The sequence below is a fragment of the Lissotriton helveticus genome, chromosome 4_1 (genome assembly GCF_964261635.1).
Source record: "Lissotriton helveticus chromosome 4_1, aLisHel1.1, whole genome shotgun sequence".
In the NCBI taxonomy this organism is placed as follows: domain Eukaryota; kingdom Metazoa; phylum Chordata; class Amphibia; order Caudata; family Salamandridae; genus Lissotriton; species Lissotriton helveticus.
The window spans coordinates 564402055-564422658 of NC_136063.1; the positions used below are offsets into that span (position 1 = coordinate 564402055).

General features: G+C 43.2%; 1 protein-coding gene across 2 annotated transcripts in view; it reads right to left on the reverse strand.

Annotated features, from left to right (window-relative positions):
- XKR9 (XK related 9) overlaps positions 1-20604 on the reverse strand; it is a 335451-nt gene that overhangs the window by 105495 nt on the left and 209352 nt on the right. For both annotated transcript variants that reach the window (XM_078687158.1, XM_078687159.1), the window contains exon 3: positions 20008-20219. In XM_078687158.1, coding sequence (XP_078543284.1) covers positions 20008-20219 — 212 coding nt within the window. The remainder of the gene's footprint in view (positions 1-20007; positions 20220-20604) is intronic.

A 20604-nucleotide genomic window follows, 5' to 3' on the forward strand; every position in this document is an offset into this window, starting at 1 on the left:
CCAGGCTCCCCGATCCCATGCCACCAGCTCCTGCGCAGGGCGAATACTCGGAGTCTGAGCACACAACCAATAAATTACCAACAGCTTTTTTACCATCAATCAAAGCGACAGCAGTCTCCAATGCATTCACTGACACAACTACTAATGCACAACCACCCCAGCAAATTACACAGCGACTATCAAAACAGTAAAAAAAATACTTCAGAAATCCCGTAATAGGCTCACAGAAGAGCCTAAAAAACAATTTGCAACCATTTCACAAATAATAAACCTATGACAGCACAGGGCTCGAGCACAGGGCTCAACATCCCATACCAGTCGTTGATGAGCAGGCCATTGCAGTAGTCGATATTTTACAATACTAGGGTGCAGGCCAAGTTTTTTCCTACACTTGATGGGAGAAAGGGTAGGAGTTTTTTTATCATTCTGAGCGTGTAGAAAGATGAAGAGATAATGGTATTAGTATGTAATGAAAAAGTCTGTATGGCATCGAGGGTGACACCTAGGTTTCTTACTTTCAATACCGGGGTGGGGGGGTGGTGGTCGCAGTTCGGTTGGCCCCCAAATATGGGACCATACCGGATGTAGATTGCCGAAAATTAAAACCTCTGTTTTGTCGGAGTTTAATTTTAAGCAATTGTTTGCCATCCAGGAGCTGATGGCAAGCATTCCGTCTTGGAAGCTGGCCGCAAGTGCTCATCTATCCTTGTTAATTGCGAGCACCAGCTGTGTGTCGTCGGCGTAAGATGTAAGTCCCATCCCGTGGGCCTTGGTGATCTTGGCCAGGTCCGAGCATAGATGTTAAACAGTGTCAGACTCAAGGATGATCCCTGTAGCAACACCACACGGGAGGGTGAATGGAGAGGACTTGTAATCGCCAAGACTCACTAGTTGTGTGAGGTTGGACAAGAATGAGGCTAGTAGTTCTTTGGCCTTTAGTTTGATAACCATGTTTGAGGCACGGTCGATCAGTGTGGTGTGATCGACCGAGTCAAAGGCCACAGATAGGTCGAGCAGCACTAATACTGCGGCTCCACCTTGGTCCAGAATAATTCTGATTTTGTCTGCTGCTTTGATGAGGGCCGTTTCTGTGCCATGGCCTTTCCTGAAGCCGAATTGTGTCTCGTCCAGGAGGTTATTTTCTTCGATATATTGAGCTAGTTGGATGTTCATTAATTTCTCAAAATGTTTTGCTGGGAAAGGAAGGCTTGTGATGGGTCTATCATTTTTTGTATCTAGTGGGTCAAGGTGCTGTTTCTTTATCAGTGGTTTGATTATCACCTTTTTCCATGTGGCAGTGTAAATGCCGGTGTTGAACATGGCATTGCAGATGTCTGTGAAGTTAGGAGCTTGTAGATCGGCAATCAGTTTTGAAACCGTAGCTGGACAAGGGTAGGTTGGGGTACCTGATTTGATGGTTACGATGAGGTCCTCAATCTGTTTTGATGAAACTTGACTAAAATTCGAGAAAGAGAGAGAGTTTTCGTCGTTGCCCGGAGCGGTCGTCGAGTAGTCAGTTTTGGGTTGAGTGACGAAGTTGACATATATTTTATTAACTTTGTCTTGGAAGGCGCTGGCTAAGGCATTGCACAGATCTTGAGTGGGTGCTGGTGGGGGGTTTGCTGTGGTTCCTGATACTTTAGTGACTACTTGAAAGAGTATTTTAGTGGAGTTTTGGGTGGATTCTATCTGCCTGAGGTAGTATTTGCTTTTCTCCGAGATGATGAGATGCTTGTATTTGGAGATGGCTTCCTTATAGCGAACTTTGTCGGGGATATTATAGTCTCCACGCCAGCATCTCTCGAGGTTCCTACAGCATTGTTTTTCAAGTCTGAGGGAGTCGGAGAACCAGCGAGCTCATAATTAGAGGATGACAGATGTGTTTTGAGGAGCTGATAGTCTAAGCAGCTCCAAGCTTTGAATTGAGTGGGTGGCGTGGGAGTATGTGGGGGGGGGTATTTGCCTGAAGGCTGAAGATGACTGCACAGTGGTCAGTCCAGGTCAGGGGTATGGTTTTTGCTAATGATAACTTCCTGTTGTTTGTGAAGAGCCCGTCGAGCGTGTGACCTGCTGTGTGAGTGGGTCTGGTTACCAGCTGGCAGAGCTCAACGGCCTCCAGTTTTGTTATGAAGGGTCTCCCCAGGTTTCTGTTATAAATAGGATGTCTAGATTTTGGTCTGTGAGGAAGTCCGCTATTTCATATTTGTGTTTGGGTAGTGAGCGGGAATTTATGTGCGCCAACTGTATGTCATCCTGATTTGTATACAGAGGTTGGGTCAGTGAGACTCCTGATTTATTGTGGGTGTTCAGCTTCTAGGGGCAGTTAGAACAGCTGTAGGTAGAGCTGGTTGCTAATGAGCAAGTGTGGGGACAGGTAGGTGTGTTGGTAGCAAGATGAATATTTTTTAGCTGGGTACTGGTGTAAATTATTGTGGTTTCGGGTTTTACTAAGGTGGTTGAACCAGGGTTCTTGGCCCTGGGCCCGGTCCAGACGCGGACGGGCGCAGACGGGCCTTAGGTGCACCTGCTGCACGTAGCGACTGGCTTGAATCTTTATGGAGAGGGGGAGATAAACCACTGGGCTGCTAACCCGTATGTGAATTGCCGACCGTAAATAGTAATCACTTCCGGTGGCTGAGTTCAGGCTTCCCTCCACTCAATCTGAGGTTAGTCAGTGGTGGACCAGGGAAGTGCGCCTGCAAGTTTGAGGTAGGGCCAATTTTTAAAAACACAGTAATCACGAATAATATTAAAAACAGTGTATCGAGAGCAGTAAGGTGCAATTTTTAAAACAACATTGGCAGTAGCGCTTCCTAAGTAACTGCAGCACAATCTATAGGTCAGGAGCCCTTTACCAGGTGCTCCGATTAGGTAAGGAGTCGCTACAAATCACCTGTCTTCACCCTTTCCACAACCAGTTCGAGGACCTAGGGATCATCCTGCCAGTGGTCCCCCCACATCTTGCCATACAAACATTACCATCAGCACTCAGATCTTCTAAATTGGGTCAATATGCAGTCCTCCAATTCAGCAGAATAGGTTATATAATAATAAACGGTTGCTCACCCACTGATACTCCCCTGGCCTGGACAAGAACTAATGGCCAAACCCATTCATTTAATTTACATTAGGAAACAGTGAAATGCTCTCCTTAATCGAGTGCCATTACATCGCAGCACAAGGCGAGAGTGACCATCGACCCCAAATAATAACTTTATCACTCAACATGTCCCACCATCAGGCAATTGCTCACACGCTATCAGACAGTCACTCAGAAAATCTAAGGAGAATGAAATGGACATCCAGAGCCATCCCCCTTGTTATGGAGAAATGCAGTGCTTTTCTACATTTACTAAGCGAAAAGGACACGCCCATCATCGACGGCTGGGAAGCATTTGTAAACAGCTTAATAAATGAATTCCCGTCCAAACCTTGCAACTTCCAGGACACACCAAAACCCCGCATTTCACCTGCAACAAAAAAACTAAAATCTCTAAGAAACTTGGCCCTACGCTGGGCCAGAAAAAGCCTGGGAAATGCAATCCTTTTCAGCCTCTATCAGCAAGCTCAAAAAGCTTTCAAGGCATATGTGGATAGAGACAAACAATCAGTGTGAGAACAGTTCTGGTTGAAGTTAGTCTATGCCATCAAGAAGTGCAACTCAAAGCTATTCTGGTCTCTCGTGAATAGAGGCCCACTAGTAGGGAGAGGAAGCAGCAGCGCAAACATAAGTGCTGATGACTGGACCGAGTTTCTATCGAATTACTTCAACATTCAAGCAGGATTGAGAATTCCAGCCCCCATTCAAAATCCAAATCCTGGCCAGCACTCACTGAAACCCGCTGCACAGGTAACACCGGGTCCATCATCCCAGTCGAAGATGCCCCGGATTAAACAACAATCGAGAGAATGGAGGCACATATGATCCAACACCAGAGGCGCTGACGACACCAGGAGTTTTGAGAAATACCATTGCTTGGATAGTGCGGAAGGGCAGGTCAGACAGAGCTCCTGGCCCAAATGGACTACCCCAGGTCTTGTTAAAGTCAGACGTAACGTCCTGGTCAGATCCTAGCTCCCCTGTTTTTACATTGCAGGCTCAACCACCACATCCCGGGTTCCTGGAAAGGCACTATTATCTATCCCATCTACAAGATCGATAAAAGAAATGACCCGAAAAATTATAGAATGATAGCCCTCCTTAACATCGAATCGAAATACTTTGCCAGCATTTTACTGGAAGAGCTGTCAACCTGGGCAGAATCAGCACAGTGCCTCCCCTTCAACCAGACCGGCTTCGTGGCTAATTCAGGCACAACCAGCAACCTACCGACACTAACCCTTTTGATGGACAAGGCAGACGTCCGTCGTATCCAACTATACTGCTGCTTCATCGACTTCAAGGCGGGTTTTGACCGGGTTCCGCGCGGCCGTCTATGGCAAAAATTAGAGAGCTGGGGCATACCCCCAGCTCTCTTAAAATCCATATTACAACTCCATACACGAACCTGGATAAGAATAAAGTTGGGAGACAGCTCTCATGTCTCAAAAAAAATCCAAACAGGAAGCGGTGTTAAACAAGGCTGCATGTTGGCACACCTTGTTTTTAATCTGTTCCTCTCTGACCTATCCTCCACACTTGACGAGATTAATTCCCACCCGACTCAACTAGATGGAACCCGCATCAGCAACCTTTTTTACGCTGACGACCTCGTGTTACTGAGCCACACAAAGGTAGGCCTGAAGAGGCTACTTGACAAACTTCTCCCCAATACACTTGACAATGCTCTCGAACTGAATCTGTCAAAAACAAAAATAATTCATTTCGGCAAACAGAAGCAGCAGAAATGTGGGTAGTTCTTCAACAATAAAAGCATCGACACAGTGCCACACTATAAATACCTGGGAATCTTCCTTGACTCCAGAGGTTCCTTTACTAAGTAAAAATACGCCGTTAAGGCTAAAGCACTGTCACTTGAGGTCGCCTCAGCAAAACTTTCAAAACATCTACTTGGGCCAAAACTAACTCCACTGCTCAAGGTGCTGAAGGCTAAGATCACCCTATCTCTATCATATAGACACAAGATTGTGATGGGCGCAACAAGTATCCTATTAAACAAATCAACCACCAGAATCTTTAAATGAGCATGGCGCCTGCCTATGTTTTCATCCCCGGGCAACAAAGGAGGTTTGGGTCCTATCTCTGACCGGCTTGGACCACTCAAATGTACCAAACAAAACAGATAGCCAGTCAGGTTTACTTTTTTATCATTTGATCACACCCTGCCTATAAGTACTGAGCGATCGACGTTTTATTTATGTTTTTTAAATTCTTGTACTTTTTTATTTCTTTTTTGTATGTCATCAAAAGAACAGTTATCAAACAATAAAGAATGCATTCAGAAAACAATGTGCGCAGTATATACCAGTGTTCAATATGTACACCATCAATACTAAGTTTCAAAAACACCAATTATACATTACAACAACTAAATTAATACAATGCCTAGAAACAATTTTTGAAATAGGCACCAGTCCTTCAACTTAAATACCAGAAGACAGGCGGACAACAGAGTTCATAGATACTGCCTGCCTGTCTTACTGAGCCAGTGATTAGATATTTTGAGGATTGCACAGCTAGGGATAGGAAGCTTGGTATTATTTATGTCCCTAGTTGCACCCTTCTTCTTTATCCCTGGCTCGGGGTCAACGTGTTTCGAACCACAGAGAGATTGGGGGTTCTCCCGGACTGGATGGAGCCGTATCTGGATGTAGCACTTATGGTCAATTTGGATGGGAGCGGAAACCTCACAGGAAACAGAATTTCTGCCTGGATGTAGCACTCATGGTCAAACGCCAAACTCCGGAGGAGTAGACGCGGAGTGGTGTGATTACAGAACGACTTAAACTGAATAGAGTAGTGCAAAAAAGATTCGTCGGACTGAACGGCCGCCACCTCACCATTTTACACAACACTCCGCCTGAAGACCAGAAATTCTGTCCACTGTGAGGCTTCCGCTCCCATTCAAATTGACCATGAGTGCTACATCCAGGCAGAAATTCTGTTTCCTGTGAGGCTTCCGCTCCCATCCAAATTGACCATGAGTGCTACATCCAGTTACGGCTCCATTCAGTACGTGTCCTGAGGAGAACCCCAATCTCTCTGTGGTTCGAAACGCGTTGACCCCGAGCCAGGGATAAAGAAGAAGGGTGCAACTACGGACAAAAATAACACCAAGCTTCCTATACCTAGCTGTGCAATCCTCAAAATATCTAATTACTGGCTCAGTAAGACAGGCAGGCAGTATCTATGAACTCTGTTGTCCGCCTGTCTTCTGGTATTTAAGTTGAAGGACTGGTGCCGATTTCAAAAATTGTTTCTAGGCATTGTATTAATTTATTTGTTGTAATGTATATTTGGTGTTTTTGAAACTTAGTATTGATGGTGTACATATTGAACACTTGTATATACTGCTCACATTGTTTTCTGAATGCATTCTTTATTGTTTGATAACTGTTCTTTTGATGACATACAAAAAAAAAAGTACAAGAATATAAAAAACATAAATAAAACGTCCATCGCTCAGTACTTATAGGCTGGGTGTGATCAAATGATAAAAAAGTAAACCTGACTGGCTATCTGTTTTGTTTGGTATGTTTTCATCCCCAGCACAAAGTTAGACTAAAACTCAGCCTGCTAGATCATAAGGACGTCGAGGCAGGCGCGTTTGTTAAGCTCTGCAACAGACTGTGCAACTTCCAGGGTGGCAGTCTGGAGGCCAAATTTTGGAATGAAATATCGACCAGCACATCTAGTCATAAATATCTGCAGCACCTGGCCCACTCCCTACATCTACTCGAAGTTACGAAATATTGGGGAACAAATCCATCACAACAGGCATTGAAGATCGTACTCAAGCAAAGTGTCCAGCTTTGGTCTTTTCATTCTGACTGGGCAAAATTATCTAGAAGGAAACACGCCTGGGCTGTTATCTCTGACCTCAAATATAATAGCTGCTATGAACCCAGAAAATACAAAGCTGAACATTCCATTCACCAAATTTGTCATCAGGGCAGCTAAATCGCTGGGGAAAGATAAGGCATCAAATCTTCAGCCGGTTGGTCGCGCCACCTCTTCACAATAAAATGTTAGCGGTCTCCGGCTCATCCAGCGTGGACCACCAGAACATTGTTTTCAGCTTTTGAAACTATTTGTCACTTTCATTCGTCTCTTTTTTAGACTTTCTTAAAACTACTCTGTGACTGTTTTGTTACTTAAAACCACGAACTATATAGGCAAACAACCTCAATATTCAGACATTTTTTAACCATAACTCATTTTACAGCAAGATTACCGCACTGTTTTTGCATTACCTTGGGTCCTCTTTTTTAAACTTTGTCTGTGTACGCATGAACTATATGGTTTTAACATTTTGTTATGGTTTTTAGTAATCAAAAAATAAATTTGAATTGAATTGAATTGAATTGGTGGGTTTGGGATTACAGCTTTAAGGCACTAGTTGCAGCACTTGCCAGCCAAAAAATTTAATCTTGTTATTTTACCTTATTTTTTGTAAACAGTGACGTATGAATAAAAATAGAAGAATGCAAATAAAAATAAAAACCTGAAGAGCCAGATTCAAAAAGGCAACTTACTGTTTTGAGTATGTTTACAATTTTGGGACGGTTTACCACTTTTCTGTATTCACAAACTCCAGGTGTAAGTTGTTGCTAGAAAATAATACAATAGTTGGTCCAGTACTACACATGGCCAACCCCTGGTACCGCAACACCTTTTGAATAGAAAATAACAGAGGTAGGGAATTAAAATAAAACTCCATAGGAATTCATGTTAAATTAACTAAATAAAATAGTTAAAATATATATTAATATAAATGAATGTTAAAACATATATAAAGATAGAGCATATTTAATATTTCATTAGACAATATTTAAGTGACCTATTTTGAATTTTACAAATAATTTACCAACAAATCTTACAAAACCATAATGACATTAATTTTAATTATTTCGATAAATTACTCTTAATAATTATTAATGCACCTTAAAAAAATTGTCTTTAGGTGAGAATTTATTTTTTAATTTAAACTTCAGGAAAATATTTTTAATTTAATTTTTTAACATATTTCCATTAAATAACTTTAAATTCAGAATTATTTGAACAATGCTGTAGCATTTTTTATTTTGTTTTACATTTAAAGTAAAAATATAAAATTAATTTATATTCATATTTAACATAAAAATATTTTAATATTTATTTTCAAGGTAAGATAGACTTTCCCCCAATTCTTCATCATGCAAAGATATAAGCCCTGATGAAAAAGATTTCTGCTTTTTTTAGATGTCATGCTACATGACATTTTATTTAACGTTTTAGTGTGGTATTTTGCCAAATGACCGAACTCAGATTTTTTGCATTGGGGCTGACACCGGCGAAGCATCATCTTGCTATAACATTGAAGAGCAGGGCAATGCTGTTACAAGGACTATGGTTCCATACATGAAGAAATAGGTCAATACAGAGAAAATGGCTGTAGGAGAAGATCTTCTATGTCACTCTTTGGTCAACCCTCAATGTGAAATTAATGAATAAATGGTAGCTTTCAACAATGACTCAGATCTCATGCCTCCATGATCTAGCATATGGATTTAGTATGAGGCAACAATGGTGAGAACATTATGTTGAACTGCTACTGCTATATGTCTTCTTTTCTCATGTTGGACCATGTCAACTTTGTACACTCAAAAAGCTTATATTTTGTGATCTGTTTGATCATGGTGTCATGATTGGACCTTTTGATTCGGTACTGCATATTCTTTGTCAAATGGATGGGTTAGATTGTATTTACTCACTAGAACGGAGTACCACATAACACCGTCTGCTCCAAGAAGAACTGAATATTTGTATATTACTTGCCAACCTTACTGATTTAGGTGGTGAAATATAGTTTTTGCACTTCCACCTACTGATTAATCAGGGTCACCCAGTGAGCCAGTCGTGACAGGACACCTCCTATTTCGGGTTAAGAATGTTCCTTGCTTAGTCGCTGCTGTCATGTTTGGGGATAAAGGCTTATTTTGGATGTATTTTAAGTGTTTTGATGCATATGTTCAGGTCTAGAGTTAGTACTATTTGAATGTTTGATCACTATTGATGGTGAAGGTAGTCTGATTACTCTTGTTGGTGAGCGATCGTTATAAACAATGTTTACCACAACGTGTTGGCCTCTTTATGGCCCTGTTACTTCAATCAGTGCTTTCATTCCAATGATGGTGAAGCACATCTTACAACACCTATCTACATGTTGCCTCTCTTGACTTTACCAATTCTATGTTGCTCATGGATTTGGAGACTGTCATGACAGAAGATCACTTGGTCCATGAGTTTTTTTTCTATACCTATTGCAATAAACAAAGACCTGCACTTTTTCTTTGACCTTACCCTGTCCACCTCGCAAGTCCACTTCTTTTCCTTGTTGTGCAGTGCATTCAGCAGCAAGGATTTTGTGGCTCCTGTAAATTACATTGCTATATACAGCATATTTTCTTACATCAAACACATAGCCCTTACAGTACACCACCTCAAATAGCACCAAGTCAATTGGATTTTCCAATGCTTGTTTAATTTGACTGGTTACCAGCTAGAGAGGCATAGTTGGTCTGTTTTAAATTAACCAACCGTAAGTGCATTTTTGGCAGTTATCGCTTATGGTGCACTCAGAGAAGGCAACAATTTAGTTGCAGCCGTTTAAACTCAGAGAGCTTCTGTTGAGATATCCATAAGTAAGAGTCATAGCTCAACCACCACAGTTAAGATTGAGTGTTGCAGCATTTAGAAGACATATGACCAGGAAGAGTAAAAGTGCCTTCGCCTACCTCTTAAGTGAAAAGCAGATAAACTCTGTGACACCCTTGATTTAATTTTGTTAGATCTGAAACTTATAAGAATATGGAAATTCAACCAAAGTGTATGTCCAGTACGGACACTTTTATTCAAAGAACTCCTTTTATAGGGGAAACAACCATTACAACATTGTAATTACAACACACTACCTTTACAATGCGGGTGTTACAAAACAACTGCATTTACATCGCATGCCATTACAACACAGGCATTACAAAGCATGTCACTACACTCGTCATTACAATACATACCATTACAATGCATGCCATTTCAACACATTATAAGGTAAGTAATGGATTTCTTTTTAGTTTTAGGGTGGGTATGGGTTTCGTGGTACATGGGAATAATTATTTTTTCCCCTACACTATTCAACACTTACCCTAATGTTGCACTCACTGGAGTGGGAAAAGTAATTTAACCCCTAAACTATCCAACACTTACTCTACTGTTACACTCACTGGAGTGGGAATGGTAATTGTACCCCTACACTGTCTAAAACTTACCCCACTGTTACCCCAAAAGTATTTTGCACTGTAATGGTATGCGTTGTAATGGTATGCATTGTAAAATCATGCGTTGTAATGGATGTTGCGATGTAAAAACCATGTTGTAAAAGCATGCGTTGTAAATGTTGGCGTTGTAACGTGTCCTATTCCTTTTACAGATAAAGAAACCCAAACATACCTCCTGACCAGTGCTGTTAGGTGAGTCAGATAGTCTGCTCACATTACTCAAGCAGGGGCAATACGGTCTTAAGTGAGTAACTTAAGTCCACTGTTGAGAGTGGTCACGCACATGTTGCTGGTTCCTGTCTTACTCTTGCATGTTTAGAGTAGAGTTGTGTGCAGCCCCCAGAACAGCTGCAGTGACTCAACTTGCAGTGGGGGGAGCCACAGTCAAAGAAGCCTAATGCGCCTGCTTGGGGTGCCACGGTTTTCACAGAGAAGGAAGCGAAGCAGCAGCAGAGCAGAATCCAAATACCAGAGCTGTAGTGCAGCCTGTGCATTGGCTGTTGCGCTGAGATGCATGGTGCACACAACACTAGTGGTCAGACAACAACATAAGACTCAGAGTCTGATGGATCAAAGCAGTAGGGAATGCAGTCTGAGCCCAGGACAGTTAATATAACCCTGTACATGACAGATACAGGTTGCTGTACACCATTCCTACTGGAAGACCCCTATCCAACACTGAGGTCAAACCTTTGACTTACTAAACCAATTACGTTGTTCAGCAAGTTGTTGCAAAGTGTAATGTTAAGTTTGGGGTCATGGTGCAATCAAAGTAATAAGGGCTAACCTCCAGCTCTAGGGCTATGACAGGAAGGTGCTTTATGTTACAGATGAAAATATAAGTGAAACACCAGATGAACACAATACCCCTGTTGCAAAATTCTGTGTGTAATCTGCATTACACTGGTTCCAATCTTTGTGTGAGAATTCAGTGGAATAATTTATTAACTGTAGAGATATATGTCTAGAGTGAAGGTCACAGCCTCTAATCCCTGTCAGAAAAGGTAGCTAAATACACCCATCGAAGAGATATGTGTTTAATAATAATAATAATAATAATAAAACATTTATAAAGCGCATGGCTGCACAACTGTGTATCCCCGCGCTGACTGCCAACAAAACTCACAGCGGAAAAAGGACGGAAAGGAGCAGAAAATATTATTAGGGAAAGAGGTGAGTTTTTAGTTTGGCTCTAAAAAGAGTTTCTGAAGATTCCATTCTCAAATGAACAGGGAGGGCATTCCAGTATTTTACTCCAAGGTAGCGAAAGGAACGGCCACCTATTTTCGCTCTGTAGATACGGGGAAGTTTGAATTGTGTCATTCCCGAGGATCTAAGATCTCTGGTCGGACGATGGATAGTAAGAAGATTTCTTAGATAGGTAGGTCCTTTGTTGTGGGCAATCTTATGGGCGTAGCAAAGGCTTTTAAATCTGATTCTCTCCCTAACAGGGAGCCAATGCAGTTTGGACAGTGCCGCTTTGGAAGATGTACTTCTGGGAAGACCCAGTACCATGCGGGCGGCAGCATTTTGAATGCATTGAAGCTGGTGCAACTGCTTTTGGTTCAGACCTAATAGGAGAGCATTTCCGTAGTCCAAGTGTGTTTGCTCATTAGGTTAAGATTCTAATCCCAAATAGAAAGCTCAGTGGATGATTGCACCTATTACAGGGATTTCTGCACCTACTGCAATTATTTGCAGTGCTTAATTTGTGCCTGATATTTCCGGTGCTTTGCACCGGCACATGATTATCAGGGCCGGGTCTACCAGCATTGTGGTGCCTCATTCATTGATATATTGGATTTACCTCACGATTCGACTTTTCGCAGAGAGCTGTGTTAAACTTCTCATCCTTCTCCTGAGTCAGTTAGTCCTAGACCGATGAAGTGTGTTGCAGGCACGGCTGTGAGACTGAGCCTTCCCTGGCTGAGCCAAGAGGAGATTCGTATGAATGAATCTCAATCTGATATGTTTAAGACTAGCATGTTGATGGCAGCCGCGGCCCTTAGTTCAGTGTTTTGCTGGCCCAGTAGGCGGGCCGGATTTGGACGTGATTTTGGTTCTGTGGGGGTTGGGGCTGTGCGGCAGCATGCGCAGATTTTCTCAGATTGCATTGCCACGCCCCAGCATACCAGCACGGCCGCACCCCAACACCTGAGTCATCGTCGGTACAACGGTTAAACATTGAACTGTCTGAGTGCCAGGCCAGCCCGACCTCACAAGGACCTTGAGGACAGGGGGTTTGGGGGAGGGCTGCCGACCTCAAGGAGGTCCCCCCCCCTGGGCATTTTGGGAGGGGCGGGGGGGTTGGGTTAGCGGGCCATTGGGCGATTTTTGGATTTTGGGCTGCTTCCTAGTAGCGCCCAATTTTCTTTCTATAAGGGCCCCTTGACTCCTCCCCCGGCCACCATTTTAGTGTTCGGTGACCTGGTGGCCGGGGCTATAGGTTTTTTGTCAGTAAATTCTAGTCAGTTAGAGTTTGTTAGTACTTAGTTCATAGTTAATTCGATGGCGGAGGAGGATTACCGCATTCTCGAAGCCATCCGGCTCCTCAGCGAAGCGGGTCGGTGGGACCTCGTCATTGGTGATGCGGCGGAGCCTTCTCGGCCTCAGCGTCAGGCCTCGGCAGGTGTCGCGGCAGTTGTGGGTGCGTGCATGCCGCCGAAGCGTCCGAAATTTGAGGCGGTGAGTGAAAGAGGCCGCCCGCGTTCTTCCAAGGCGGCCTCGGTGTCAAAAATTCGTCCGGCTGAGGTTCGGGAGGTGGGTGCCGGGCTTCCACCGCAACCGGAGGTTAGTGGGACTTTGTTGGCCGGTGGAGCTCCCCTTTGCTCCGGCGGTTCTGGAGCGGGCTGCATCGGCCCTCGCTCAACGGGGAAAGAGAGCTGGGCGGAAGGGCTTGAAGAAGCGTTCTGCTTCTGAGTATGCAGTGCCGTGGTGCAATTTGTGGAGCGAGTGCCGGTTGGGGGAGAGCACGACGTTTGCTCTCCCACCTCGGTGCATTTGTTGTCTGGCGCACAGGAGGGGGAAAGGCAAGGCCCGGTTGGCCCCTCCTTTCTTTCTCATGATAATCAGGGGCATTTGCTGGGTTCAGTACCGGGTGGGGTTGGGGTTACTTTTACTGTCCCCCCTCTTCCTGCTTTCCGTCCTGGTTCTTCTGGGGGGGGTGAGCACACATCCACAATTAGCGGGATTTGATAGCGCAATGGAGGTGGCCCCCCTTATAGCCCCCTCCTTTTTCCCCTCAAGACTCCCCAGGGGGGGAGGTTGTTTTGGAACATAGTGGGTCGGTGGGGGAGGGGGACTGGGCACAAGTAGGGGGAAGGGGTAGTTCCCCTCAGGTGGCGGTTTATACTGAGAATTTGCGTCCGCCCCACTCCTGGGCTGGGGATTTGGGGGGTCAGGTTTGTGGTGACTCGAGTGTGTCTCATAGGTACGTGGGGGGGCAAGCTGAGATACGGCAGAGGGGTGGTGAGACCAGATCTTGGGAGGGTTTAGACACCTTTCCGGGCATGGTCAGAGGGTTTGAAGGAAGCTGCGGCAACACATGTGGAGGTGTTAGGGTGTCACACTCAATCACATAAGGCTGCAGGTGGGGCGTTCTCGGTCCAAGGGTGTGGCACAGAGGGCACTGAGGTACAAATAGGTCAGAGGTTGTGCCCGGCGTCCTCTATGGTTCAAGCAATGTTAGATTGGAGTAGTGCAGGTGACGTTGAGGTCTCTCCTCCTCCGTTGGCGATGTCGCGCAGGCCAGAGGTTGCAGGTTTTGGCCACTTGGAGTCGGCCAGGAGTGCGTGGGCAGGTGTGCCACGTAGTGGTGGTCAGGATAGGAGGGAGGCAGTCATTCTTCAGGGGCCTGGCACATCAGTCTGAATTTTTTCTCCACAGGTTAGGGAGTTTCGCGGAGCAGCGGACTCGGTAGGGCGGTTGCAGCCCAGTGGCGCCGAGGAGAAGGGAGGGTGGAGCCTGGCGCGGCACATCCCGTACCGTCAGGGGATCCCTCACTTTCTGGGTGGCGGGGGTCAATGGTGTTTTTGCCAGGATTGGCAGGATTTTGTGGTTTGTTTGTTAGGTTGGGTCATGGTCAGGGTGATTTGGGCAGGATAAGCTGTTGGAGTGATTTATGTGGTTGGGGGAAAAACATTGGTTGAGGTACAAGCCGGGGAGTTTTTGGATATTGGTTTCTGGGGATTTGTTAAAGTTTAAATGATTATATAATTATTTGCATTGTTGGTATTATGTATTTTTGTAATGTATGGGTGGGGATGGGGCCAATGACGTGTTAGGGGTGGGGGAGGGGGATGGGGGTTGAGGAACTGTTATTTAGTGAGGCGTAGTTTTGTAAGGCGTTTGGCCGAGGGTTTATAATTGTTAATGTGCACCTGTTTCAATAAAGCGGCCTTTTTCACACAAAGAAGCAGTTTGTGGTCTGCTTCCCCCCCCCCACCCCTCCCTCCCAATGGCAGACAGCAGCCAGGCTGGCCTAATACTCCGTTAATAAGGCTAAAGGCCTACAGTGTGTTTCGCGGCCGCCCGGCTCTCCACAAAAGGTAAGAAGTTATGTACTAATTAGTAACACTCACTGTCAATAAAATGCTGTGGACCTAGTGGCCCATGCCACACCAACGCTACTTTCTTTGGGAGCGTGGTGGCGTGATGGTCGTCAGCATTATGTAGTATACACGGTCTCCAGAAAACTTCCCACAGATCCATCAAAGGCAGTGGTGTGTTCTAGAAGCCTCGAGCCAGAGACGTTTTCTTATGGCTGACGGTGTCTGTAACAAACCGTCTCAGTATCTGCTCTTATATTTTTGTTTTGATAGCAGTAGTGCAGTCTCTAGTCTCTAGTGTGCGGTGTGATGTCCTTGAGAGCTGTTGTGCAGCCTCCCGTGTGGTCTGTGGTGCCCTGGAGAGGTGTAGTTGCAATCCCTAGTGTGGGTTGTGGTGCTCTGGAGAGCTGTGGTACATTCCCAGTTTGGTCTGTGGTGCGCTGGAGAGCTGTGTAGCGCCCTTAGGTGTGATTGCTGGGCAGTGTTTGTAAACCTGGACAAGCGTCAGTTTTACCCTCTACTGCCAGGGGCACCAGACAGAGGGTACTGGAGTGTGCTTTGCAAGTGATTTTGCAACCTCAGCAAAACCATTTATTGTTTATAGAGAATTGCATTGGAGGCTTTTAGAAAAATCTCTCTGCGGGTCAGGTATAAAACGATTGTTTGCTTTCAAAGGCAGGCACACTCCTGACGCAGGCCGGGGCTTACTTATGTAGCGAGGCCTACAGTAATATTGAGTTTCTAGAAAAGTCGGCGATCCACCTTTGGGCATTTCTATGACTGTTTTGTTTGTCACTTCTGGTAATACTACTCCTGTCAACAGAAAAGCCATATCACGCAATGCTTGTTAGCCTATCACTGATTTATTTATTCTAAGTACTAGAATTTACAAAGCAGTATATTTTATAGGCTGTGAACACCATCATACAAAAGCTTATTTTTTTAATGAGATGGATAAAATAGCTGCCTTAAAAAGCATAAGCTTATTCAGTACAGTAAAACAGAACATGACCATTCGTGATATGTGCCTAGCATTTTATAAATTTGAATAATGTTCCTGCTGTTCCTCTTTGGTTTGATGTACAGCACTGTGCTGCCCTCGAAATTAAGTTTGTGCTCTCAACTAGAAGAACCATCACAGTGAGTGTACACTTATATAAGCTATGTAAAAGTTGTATTTTTGAACTCAGGAAGAAATGCCCCTTTTATGCCCTTTCCAATTTGGGATTCAGTGTGGGTTGCAAAAACCATTTAACAACTTGGAAAAACTCTTCTGACTAAATGGTTTTTACTTTCAAAGTGAAATTGGGTGGCCATAAACGCAGTGATTTTGAAAATTACAGAGTTTGTGATTGCAAAATCATTTAGCTAAAATGATGTGAGTTGTCAAGCTAAGTAAGATATGTCATTCAGGGTATGCATTTGCAAACTGCCTGTACCCCTTGTAGCACACACTCTCCTAACACGTTTGGAAGTATGCCCAGCTACATCCTTCCATTGAATACCACAAACTGAAGTGTATTTCTTTCATAATTGGTAGTTTAATGGTTGGGGACCAACAACATAGCAAATATGTGCCCACTGTTAAATTTCACATGAACCTCATTAAGGATGGAATACAGGAATATTATTTTGAAATCTATATTCTCGATAACTTTATTAATAATGTAAATTGCTTCTCTTGAAAATCTGACAAATCTTACACCTGTCTAAAGATGAATCTTTAATGTAGAAGGAAGTAAAGGGTGTTTTAATTTACAACTCTTGGGCCAACGACATAGAGAAGCGACATCTCCACAGCAGTTCACCACTTACAATGGCATCATGTAATAACAAATAATAATAAAAATGTTATTTAAGTTACTTGGCATAATGTAGGCAAATGTTTTTTGTTATTGTGGTCTCCCTTCATGCATGGAACAATGAATATGTTCCTACAGAGTTTGTTTGTTTCTACTATATATTTCTTGTTCCATCACCTGAAAGGTATATAAGGAAATGTATGCTGTCAAACATAACATAGTCACTATTGTTTCCTTGCGATGGTCAGCCTTTTATCTGATGGATGTGACAAGTGAAAATCATGCGCACAGCCATGATAAAATAATACATGAAGGGGAGATGTAAATATAAACTTGCACTTCTGTTTACTTCATAGAGGCTTTTTGTGAGTACATGTCTGAAACCTTCAATGTGAAACCGATGTAAAGCCTTTATTAAGCAGGTATTTTTAAAGTAAATCAGAATTAAAAGTAATGTGGCATTGGCAAATCATTGCATTTATTTGTACCCTGAGTTGCTGGTGAAACATTTTTAATTGTAATTGCGCCCAAAACACACAATCACTGCATCTATGTATTTAAAAAGAAAATCATGCGATTAACAGCCATCGAATAACCACGTTTTGCAATTAAATCAGATGCACTCAGAATTAAAAGTAATGTTGCACTAGCAAATCAAAATAAAAAATAAATGCAATATGTTAAAGATATTTAACTTTGATTTGCCGGGGCAACATTATGTTTAATTATGAATGCGTGTGAATTACTTTTCCAACATGCGGTTAAACAGAGGCTTTGCATCCCCTGATTTTGTTTGTAAACACGCACCCAAATTAAGGGGCAGATTATGATGGAGGATATTCCGCATCCTCCGGGCCAGCGGATGCCACCGTCGGTCCGGAGGATGCGGAAAATCCTCTGCGGAGCCTAGAAATCTGTCCGCAGCTTTTCCGCCGCAGTCGCCTTCGGACCGCGGTGGAAAAGCTTTAACATGGCTGGCGGTGTCTATCAGACATCGCCAGCCATATTAGCATGGTGTAAGATGTATGCTTTTCCGCAGCGGCTTTTCTGCCGTGGAAAAGCATACGGACCTTCACTTCGGGGGCCCGTTGTGGGCCCCCTGGGTGAAGGGGGGGTAGAGGATGCACATGGGGGTACCTATGGTACCCCCCTGCATTTGCGTGAACAAATCAGCATGCACCGCACGGTGCCTGCCGCTTTGTGCATGCAAATGCACAACTTACATTTTTAACATTGCGGCGGGTGCTGCTTCAAGCAGCACCCGCCGCAATGTTAAAAATACAGGATGTGACCGCCAGGGTGGCGGTCACATCCTAATTTGCACGGAGGGACCGCCGCTGCCCCTGCGGATGGTCCCTCCTACTCTATGGTGGCGGACGGACTCAGGTCCGTCCGCCATCATAATCGGCCCCAAAATCTTTAAATGAAAGTGATAGAAGTGAGATTTAGCAACGTGTTTTGAAAGTCAATCACGGGCACCCATGGAATCCGATGCCAGTGTTGACGTACACCAATCATGTGTAAAATGACTAAACAAGCACCCTCAGAAAACAGCGTCTGGCATTTGATCTCTTTCTTTAAATGCACAGTAAATGTGACGAGATAAGAACAAAATTTACAGGTCTGTTTACAGAGATGTTTGGAGCAGTGAGTGAAAACACAAGAACTCGTGTTAAGCGCTCTTAAACAAAGACAAAAGTAATTCTTGAAACAGATCTTAAAAAGGAAGCAGTGGAGAGATAGCGTAATTGGTCCATGCTCTTGAGGAGGGCTAAACACAGGAAGAGGCATGACAAATGCATGCCATGGACAAATGGGGAGTAAGAATATGAGAGCGATGATGGAGTCAGCAAATGGGAAGCTTATGGGCGGGCTGAAGTCCACAAAGTATATACAACATGTCTTTTCTAGATAGTGCATGTGCTGTCTAGTCGAGACCTAAAATACAAGTGATTTTTCCAAAAATGTCAATTTCCTTTTTTTTGCAAATTGCATCTTCATTGTTAATATATATTTCTTCATGAGTATAACTATTTCGGAATTTATCAACCACGCTCAAGTACTGCAGGTATCAAGGACTGTACTCAATCTGACAAAGTGGAAAAAACTGCATTTGGTAATCGTAAACCTTGATTGATGATTAAAGTAGTGCTAAATTAAACAGAAATGCACCGCACTTCTAGACATAAGGAAGAAGAAAAGAGAAAAGTCATACCAATAGAATCTCCAGAAGAAAACACAATCCAGTCCACTTGAAGGAAAGATCAGGGACAAAAATTAGCACAAAGCAAAGATTGTGACAAAAATCTCAGGGAATGAAAAGTGTTATGATGCATCATCTGCTCATCAGGCCTCCATTATATACGCTTCAAACAGGAGCTGTTATCACAGGACGAAACTCTGCAATATCTTGGATTTGGATACTGACATAACCTGCAATTAAATGACTGAGATTACGGTGGTCGTTCACATTTGGAGAACCCCAAGTATGACATGCTGCTTGGCACAAAGTTCTGAAGTCCTGCTGCTGCCCTTAGTACGCCATATGACTCACAGGAAACCCCTCTAAGTCAGGCATGCAAAGAAGCAGCAGAAGTTCCAGCGTGCTGAGGAAACACAGCATCTGTCCTCCCATGCAGCCCGCTGATAGAGAATGTGTAAATAAAATCTTCCCTCCATTTGAAGCCAAGCATTTGAGGTGAGCTCTTGGTACTGTTCTCTATGCTGATTTTGAACAAATGTAACATCAGGTCAGATTAGCATTAAAGGAAACACTTGTAGCTCTCTTTTTGTTTACTTTAGATAAATTCCACAACTCCATAAACAGTGAAAAGATTACGCCCGTTCACTCACATATTACTGTGGAAAAGAATTAATAGGGAGACTCAGTACAGGTATAAATCTTGTGGTTTAGGAATGTATTGCTTTCTCAGTGCCATTTCTACATACAGACAGTAGAATTTAATGACATTATACACCTATGTATATGATATTGTTTACAGTGCTATATTATGCCTATACTGTCAATATATGTGTACAGTATTAGATCAACGTTTTGACATGCTGTTGAGGAAATTTTGAAAGTTGTCCTTTTTTATAGGGTTAGTAAAACCAGAATTTCATATTTTATAGAGTTAATATATCCTGAATTTTGTTACATGTTAGAAGACATAAATAGTTTGATTTCCACCATTACAATAACAACCGATAAAGATACTCACACTGAATAAGGCTAATATCCTCATATTCCATCAACAAATAGATCTGAAGAATCAGCTGCGGAATACTCTCCAAGAAGGTCTCAAATAGCCGGAGCATACTCAGATCTGCAAATGCGTATACAGCTGCTTTATGAATTTCAGATGGAGGATTTTTTTCACTGTTCTGGGGGAGCATTACTGCTTTGAAGCCATCTTTCACAATATGGAAATACCTATACAAAATAGAATAAACACACCCATTACATAGCTTTGAATATATTCTTACAATTTCACTGACAGGCATGAGCCCCTGTCATTTTTGCTATTGCCTTTAAATAATCCTTCCACAATCATATCCCGCACAGTGTCTTCTTCTCTGCAAACTTTGAAATCTGACCCACTGAAAGAACATATTGTGCCTCCCCATATAGTTATGATTGCTGCCCTACTGCACTATTTTAAAAATAAAATTAAATGATCCCATCTATTGTACAAATACTTGAAATTCCATACTATTTAATGGCTCTCTAACCAGTTAACATCTCCGAAGTTCATACTATCTAGGTCCAAATTATAACTATGAAGATAGAGGCAAATGAACTGAAATATCCCTAGCAT